This window comes from Octopus bimaculoides, chromosome 1 (genome assembly GCF_046866305.1).
Source record: "Octopus bimaculoides isolate indiv1 chromosome 1, ASM4686630v1, whole genome shotgun sequence".
NCBI lineage: Eukaryota > Metazoa > Mollusca > Cephalopoda > Octopoda > Octopodidae > Octopus > Octopus bimaculoides.
This window is the reverse complement of record NC_142928.1, coordinates 158858331-158867304: the sequence shown is the minus strand read 5'-3', so window position 1 is coordinate 158867304 and position 8974 is coordinate 158858331. Positions and strand designations below refer to the sequence as shown.

Sequence of the window (8974 nt, the reverse complement as noted above, 5' to 3'; positions counted from 1 at the left end):
ACTCAAAGTGAATGAGATCTGTGGAAGAGGGAAACCAAGGAGACTTCAGATGAAGTGGTGAAGACTGACCTGAAGGCACTTCTTTACATGAGTAAGATGACATGACAAAAGATGCCACATGAGAAGAATCAAAAATTCTTTTGATGGGTCATTATGGAAAAGGATAGGCTTATTATCTGGGAATAAGAGGACAATCATGAACACGTTTCTGTATTAATATATATTATCACCATATGGAACTTGTCTTAATTGGCAATTATGACACATTCTCCAGAGGTGGAGATGATTTAAATAATTCAAGAATTAATGGTGTATGGTATTTGATATGCATGTATCTGTCTATCGTTCAAATACATGCCACTGGCCATTTGGAGTATTCCCGTTTACTCATTTTTGTTTAAGTTATGCAAATTACATAGGTCATAAACGTGTTCAATTCTTTTTGTTCATGTCTAAGTCCCCTGGCTGCTGGAAGATAAGTTAGGATAATTGCTCCATCATACTGTGTGGCACCTTGGGCATAATCAATGTCTTGTGAGTGAAAATGGTTGATGGAAACTGCATAGAAGTCTAATGTTCTATCTATGTGTTGAAATTATGATATTTGTTGAATAACTGATAATAAAAGTACCTTTCTTGAAAAGTAGGCACGAGTTGGCAACAAGAAGGATATCTGGCCAGAGAATAAGACTATTGTAAGTCTTGCCCAATATTCCAACATAGAAAAAGCGAATGTACAAATGAAGAAGAAGAAGAAGAAGAAGAAGAAGAAGAAGAAGAAGAAGAAGAAGAAGATGATGATGATGATGATGATGATGATGATGATGATGATGATGATGATGATGATGATGATGATGATGATGATGATGATGATGATGATGATGATGATGATGATGATGATGATGATGATGATGATGATGATGATGATGATGATGATGATGATGATGATGATGATGATGATGATGATGATGATGATGATGATGTGTGTGTGTGTGTGTGTGTGTGTGTATATATTTGTGCTTGTTTGCTTCTTGTTTCAAGCTCTTGCTTGAAGGGGTTGGGGTTAACCCAGGCTGATGTTCTCAGAGGTGTCATCATGCATAGAGCCAACCAGGTCCATCAGTGCTCCCCGTTACTGGCAGTCCCATGCCAATCTCTCTGCATTTTCCTAGATGTTGAGCTTCTGGAGATCTTCCTTAATCATGTCCAGCAATCTGTTGTGAGGCCTGCCACAGGGCATCTTCCAGCCTGCAGTAAGGTCCTGTTAGGATGATCTGGTGGGAGGCAGGGGATATGTCTATACTAGTGCATGCAGCAGATAGCTATGAGGTGAGAGTGTGCAAGCAGTTGTTTTCTGGAAACACGATGGCACCATCTAATGTTTTCAATGGTTCTCAGGGTTCTGTTTTTGAAGCTGTTGATTCTCTTTGCCAAGGTCTTTGTAAAAAGCTATATTTCTACTCCATAGAGAAGAATGGAGAGTACCGATGTATTGTAAATGAAGAGTTTTGTCTTTCAGGAGATAGAGCAGTGGCACCAAAGGGGCTTCCATAGGGAGTACATGATCTCAGCAGCCAAACCACATCTGTGCTTGATTTCTGGGGTCAGGTCTCCATTGGTGGGGAATATGGAGCACAGGTAGATGGAGTTGACAAACTCCTTGACATCAGGGCCAATATGGAGAGGGGGACAGTCCGGGCCATCACTGACCTGCATCAGCTTGGTCTTCACCTAACTCACCTGAAGGACAAGCTTTGCTGATTCCTCTCTGTAAATGGTCAGTGTGTCCCTAAGCTGGTCAATTGAGTTGCTGAATAGAGTGGTATCAGCCACATATTCCAGGTCAGTAAGGTGGTAGTTTCCAAAGGTAATGCCTGAGATTCATTCACAGTTGAAGAGGTCAGGGACGACCACACACTGTGTGTGTGTGTGCATATTATGCATGGAGCCAGGAAACAACATTTGTTAAATATATGCTTAACTTAAGCTATTTCTGCATATGTTGATTTGGACAAGAGTTTAGTATTATGGTTCCTGAATGTAGTATTTGTGTGCCTTGTGAAAGGGACTGAATTATATTTCACTCTCACTCTCTTTTATGCTGACTAAGGAAAATTGCTATCTAACCTCACTCCTTTTTCTCTCTCTCTCTTTTTTAATGTATTACTTGTAGTGAGAAGGCATTACTGACATTTAAGCTAAGCACTTTCTACACATAATTCTTTATCTTAACTGTTATATTTGTTGTATGCTAGAAATTCATCCTCTTCCTTACATCTGTTCACTCTGCTACACACACACACACGCAAGCACGCACACACACGCACACACATGCACACACACACACACACACACACACACACACACACACACACACACACACAGAGTGTATTAACAGACTTTGAATATTTAATTAAAACTCACTGTTAGAACACTTTTTACTTCAACATTAACATCTAGAACATTCTAAAGTTTTTTTTTATTTTTGGAATCATTTTTCAGGAAAATGCTGTTTATTTTGAATTTGTTTTCTTCACAACAAATTTTGCCCAACCAGTACAGAATCCAGCTCCCCCACTCCACATCCCCCCTCCACCCCTCCCCCTCCACCCAAATTGTCTTTGAAAACCATGAGCTGGTAAAAAGAAAAAAAAATGGAAAGCTTTTATGCTTTTTTTTTTCAAAATTGTTAATGGAATATAAGGAATTTCTCTTTTCCACCACCACCACCACCACCATCCACCACCATCATCATCATCATCACTTCCCATGTACTCTCTGAGGTGTCCATTGATGAATTATCTGGACATCACAATCTATACTTAATTCCCTTTTCTCAGCTCTTTTTTTTTTCTTTCCGTTTTGATAATTCCTATATCTTAAATGTTTTTTAAACTCTCTTGACTGTCATTTATTGTCTCCCTTCCCCTCCTTTCTACTCTCTTTCTGCTCACCCACACAAACACAATTTGCTGTTTCATGACAATTCATGACAGTTAAGGCTTCAAGTTGATGTCTCAGTACTTTTACATTAGTTTTAACCTACATCACATAATTTTGCTAAAATATTTATTCTTACATTTTTCACTATTTTCCTTTTCCCGTTCAAAGAATGTCCCCTTTTTTTTTTATTTTTAGAGAAATATGACTCCAAGAAAAGTGGTTGTTATATCAGTCCTTTGAGCTCCCAACTCCTTTTTACATGAAAATCCGTGTTTCAGTAAAAAACTGCTGTAGTTTAATATCTAAGGAAACCTCTTAAAAAAGGGTAGGCACCATTTTAGTACATGGGGCAAAGTACATAAGAACTTGTAGAAGTACATGTGTACTATGAAAAAAAAAATTAAAATTCATCTTAAATTCGACATATAAATTTATATGAATGGAATTTGTATTACATTATTGTTTTGATGACAAAACTTCAACTATTTTGTGGGCACCTTCAAGTGTGAATGTGGCCAAAATTTCTCCCACCTTCATTTTGTTCTCTGTTGTTATACACCCTGCTAGAAATAACAGCTAATTTTCTATCACATTACCCATGCCTATATAAATATATATATATATATATATTTATTTTTTTAATTTTATTATTTTAATTTTATTTTTGTTATTTGTATATGTATATTTTTTTTCTTTTATTCTTTTTTTTTTTACTTGTTTCATTCATTTGACTGCAGCCATGCTGAAGCGCCACCTTTAGTCGAACAATTCAACCCCAGGACATATTCTTTGTAAGCCTGGTACTTATTCTATCAGTCTCTTTTGCTGAACCGCTTATGTTACGGGGGATATAAACACACCAACACTGGTTGTCAAGCGATGGTGGGGGGACAAACACACACACACACACACACGACGGGTTTCTTTCAGTTTCTGTCTACCAAACCACTCACAAGGTTTTGGTTGGCCCGAGGCTATAGTTGAAGACACTTGCCCAAGGTGCCATGCAATGGGACTGAACCTAGTACCATGTGGTTGGAAAGCAAGCTTCTTACCACACAACCACGCCTGCGCCTATATATAATCCAGTGGCGATACATCATGCCTGAAAAAAAATCTGGATGGCCACTATTGGAGATGTTTTTAATCATTATTCCTTTAACTGTGAAATAAAAAATTTTGGCAATTCTAGTAATTTTGTTAAATATCTACCAAAAAAATAGAATTTATATTTTCTCCAAGTCATATTGTCTCTGTAAACTTGACGTATCTCAACAAAAAATTGTTTCAAACATGACATTACTCAACAAAAGATAGATTCATATATAGAATTGTTTTCCACATTTAAAAGTAATGAAATTTTGAGTGGATATATCTGATTTCTTTAACAAAAAAGTTAATCTACTCAACCAGTGCTGACATTGATGTTAAATAACAACTTAGCAACAACCTCACTCCTAAGTAACAATTGTCTCTTTTTCTCTTCATGCTAACTTTTTTTTTTGTTCTCTTTTCACCTCCTCTTCTTTCTTCTGGTTCTCTTGATGTTATGCAGCTGGTATACGGACACATTCACATATTCACTATCAATTTATAATATGATTTGAAAATAAAAAAAAGAAGCAAAAAAACTCCTTCATTTGAATATACCACAAAATTTAAAAAGAAGGAACTGGAATATTTTGTTACCACTCTACATTTGTTTGTTTCTTTTATTCTTCTTCTTGCAAATGCATGCTCAGGTGTGTGTGTGTGTGTGTGTGTGTGCTTGCACATAATTTTAGTGTTCATAATGAAGAAAATCTTAAGAAATTGGAAATTGAAGTAGGTAGCTTTCTCTATATAAACACAAGTGTGTGCATATGTATACACGTGTCATCTTGTGCATGTGCACAAGACACGCACATACGTACACACACTTTGATTCTCAGTCATGTGGAATGAATGAATACATGTGCTCCTTATCTATTATTGCCAGATGTAACTAAATATTCTGTAAATATTGGTCATTGTGGCAATGTGTGTATGTGTGAGAAGGTCATTCAGCCACAGAAACAAGCCAAAAATTGAACTATAAGAGTGAGTCATGGTCCTCCGATCTTTGTAGGAGGGTAGTAAGTCTCAATAAGAACTTACTTGGACTGTGGTTTAGGTTCAACCCACGACAACATGGAAAGCAGACATAAAATATTGATGATGATCTTAAATAATATATTATTAGTGTTGTTGTGTGTATGTGTGTGTATATATATGTATTATGTATACACACACTCACACACACACATATTGGAACATGGTAGTGATGCAGTCCTTGGTCCATGGGATCCTCTCAAACCATCCAACCCATGGAGCTTGAGTGTTAAAAGATGATGATGATGTGAGTGTGTAATGTAATCTAAGGATGTACATACGTAAAATGAAATTGAATATTCAACTAAAAGTATCACTTTATCACAATATCAGTATTTAATCTTCCTATTGTAATTAGCATGCAATACCATATGACAGAATTTCAGCTCTACTTCAGAATATCGAGCACGCTAATTATTCTAAAACAATGTATTGAGAAATATATGTATGCATACTTTTTTTATCCAACATTCTGGTGTCAAGGAATAATTTTTTAGTTTGTTTCTAATGTGTGTGCGTGTGTAGATGTATGTGCATATATTTATATATTTGTGTGTGTGTGTGTGTGTATATATATATATATATATATATATATATATATATATATATATATATTTATGTTTATGTATGTATGTATGTATGTACTCATGTATGCACTAGCTATCCTTATTACATGTAATTGTGTTTATATGTAGTGTTAGCTGCAATCATGTATGTATACTTGTCATCACAGCTACATGCAAATGCATTGTTGCATCCAGCATAGAAACATTGCTTACCTTGGAAAATATCTGTGTCGTCAGTAATTCCACATTGTCTTACATGTGCTGCACTTTCTACTTTGATTTGTTTGTCTTTGAGACTTGTTCCTGGGCCTGGAGTTTTCCGTGAAAGTACATTGTTCACTTCCACAACATCAAGCATTATGTTAGACAGCTTGTTGTCCAAGTTGCGACTAATTTCCTTCTGTTTTCGGATTTTCTGTTCCATAAACATGATGGCTCGGAAAAGTGATGTGAAGTTGTTTTGGTACTTCAGAAACCGGTCCTCTGCCTTTTGTAGCATGATACTATGATGAGTCAGTGTTGTGTTTAGTTCGCGGTTTTTGACAATTTCACCTAACAGGGTAGTTTCTACACTATGGATCTTTGAAGTTAAACCATGCACTTCACTTGAGGACACTGTTGATTTTTTCTGAGCTTTTCCATCTGCTGTATGGTCCGACTGCACTGGTTGTGTCATCACTGGACACTGAGAAGCATCTACTTCATTAACCACTATTGTGTATGCACACTTAGTGCTCCTAACGGAAGCCGATTTACTTTTCTTCCTTGTATTGATATTGTGGGATGCTGCATCTGTATCCCAGCCTTTGTGAAAAGTTTGCAAGAAGATAAGAAGGCCAATAATTATTGTGTTGATGAACATGTTGGTGTGAGTATTAATTGACTGACTTCAAGGTGGTTTAAAAAGTAGTTACTTAGTCACCTGGTGAATCAAGAATATATCTAAAGTAGAGTAATGTGGTATATTTTCCTGCTTACAGTGATAGTATTTTCCCTATTTCTAGTGATTCACTGAAAATATATCTTATATTTTTCTTTGGAATTTTCTCTGTTCCAGTGTAAATTCTTTGATACTTTCTATGTCCTTGTTATACAATAGCTTACTACTCCAATGCTCATCACTGTCAACATTAGATATCTATCTCTATGTCATTCCCCTAAATATGTGCACTTTATCAATTTCTTTTTTTTTTTTGTTTCGTTTTTAATACTTTTTGTTTTGTTATTTAATATTTCCTGTTTGAATGATCCATCTCTATCTAAAATGTGTATACTTGTTTCCCCTTTCTAAATAACATTGAGATAAAAATGTAGTGCCTAGCAGTATAAAACATAGAATCACTGATACCTCTCTGGTATGCTATTTCTATCTCCTCCCTACTTCCCTTTTTCTTGCTTTCTTTCTCCTTCTTCCTGTTTCAATCATTTATATATAGACATTCAATTAATTGTTCTTCCAGGAGCACTAAAACAAAAAGTCTACTATCAAGGGGTTCTTTTCTATGGGTGTTCGCCCAGTAAAACTGTTAACCAATGTTATTAGAGTGTTTCTTACATATTTTATGGTGTTAAACTAACTGAATGGAAAATTAGCTAAGTAAGCTGAAATGTTGAGTAAATTTGAGAGGCTGGGCTAGATTTGTCTCCGCCTTTATCACAACATATCAGTATGCTGGTAATAATTTTCTGTAGAAAGTGTGTCTCATGTTGCATGTGTTGCATGTACAGGAAAATAAATATGTATTCAGTAATAAAGTATATTTGAAATATGTATATGTAAAATATAATTTAATAATATATAATATAATATGATATAATATAATATAATAATATATAATATAATGTTTTATAATGTGTGTGTGTGTGTGTGTGTAAAATATGTATGTATGTGTGTTTGCAAGTGGAGAATTTGTGAGTATTTTCTGAATTTGATGTAATCAACTTTCAAAATTAAAACACTTCTCCCGTATTGTATTTTGCATATGGTCTGACCCAGCTGCAGTCAGGAAACCCCCTTGCATCTGACATTCCTTGCCAATAGTAGTTTAGATATTTTCCTTGGGCGGAGGAAGCTGATGGAATCTGAAAACAAGCCAGAAACCACATGTACAGAGACAGGCAGACAAATACACACATACACAGTTTGAATACTTCCACTTATATATAAATGCATATTGACTTTGGCCTGTCTGTTTAATCATACATAACATTATAGTTACCTCAACTCACTAGACCTGTAGGCAGGGAGTGATACACACACTTAAAAACAAACATAAACCCTTAAGCATATTTGCAATTAAACAAATTTATATATATAAATATACAGACATAAATACACACACACGTGTGTATGAAATATATATATATATATATACACACACACTCATAGTTATGTATACATTTACACATCTAAAATACTTGCTGAAACATGTACATAAATATAAACAGATATACGTATACATATGACTTATGAACTATAGATAAACACATATGTTCTCTTTCTCAATTTTTTTTTTTCAAAAGAGGAAATAAAACATAGCCGGTTACTTATATATTTCTGTCTCTCTCTTTCTCCCATTGAGAATTTATTTCTGTCACTATTTACATCCCTGTAAATATTTCAGACCTCCATCAAAAGCTTGGGGCTATAGAAACACAAATCTTAGAAAATGTCTAGAGAGGTGGTACTGTTCTGTTTGGTGAGCATAATGGGAAGAAAAATAAGTACCTTATGAACCAAATTTAGTCTAGTTTTGATCACTAGTTGTAAAGATTTTACTTTACACTGATGTGTCTCCAGATTCATTGCGCTGATGTTTCAAGATGTCCTGATTGTATTATCAAGATATCTAACTGACTGGTGGTTGCATGTTTATTGTTTCTTATCTTTGTTATTATTGGCTATAGGAATGAATGTTGTTTTCATGTACTGTGGGGTGGGGATATCAGTATTTCATTCATGGGCAGGTACTTTTATTTGTATTTTGGAGAGAGCGTTCTTATGGAGAGTTGTATTATATCCTTGAAAGTGTTTTAACTCTTTTGCTACCATATTTCTGTTAAAATACACTGCCTTTCTTTCAGAAAATTTTGAAAATAATGAAGAATTTATTAGACGTGTTTGAAAACAAATAAGCATAAAATTTTGATAGAATATATTTAATTTAGATCACTTTAAAACTGGAAACTAAAGGCAGAGTCAGATAGGTTGATATCAAGAAGATTAATGCATTTGTTCCATTATAGGCACAGGCGTGGCAGTGTGGTAAGGAGTTTGCTTTCCAACTACATGGTTTTGGGTTCAGTCCCACTGTGAAGTACTTTGGGCTAGTGTC

The 8974-nt window shown here is 35.0% G+C and overlaps 2 protein-coding genes across 2 annotated transcripts in view; one reads left to right on the top strand and one right to left on the bottom strand.

Annotated features, from left to right (window-relative positions):
* LOC106871412 (techylectin-5B) overlaps nucleotides 1-7435 on the bottom strand; it is a 31411-nt gene extending 23976 nt beyond the window's left edge. The window contains exon 1 of the mRNA XM_014917837.3: nucleotides 5853-7435. Within this exon, the coding sequence (XP_014773323.1) occupies nucleotides 5853-6501 (649 nt within the window). The 5' untranslated portion in view covers nucleotides 6502-7435. The remainder of the gene's footprint in view (nucleotides 1-5852) is intronic.
* LOC106871411 (protein disulfide-isomerase TMX3) overlaps nucleotides 1-8974 on the top strand; it is a 115045-nt gene that overhangs the window by 83776 nt on the left and 22295 nt on the right. The gene's annotated exons all lie outside the window — the stretch shown is intronic.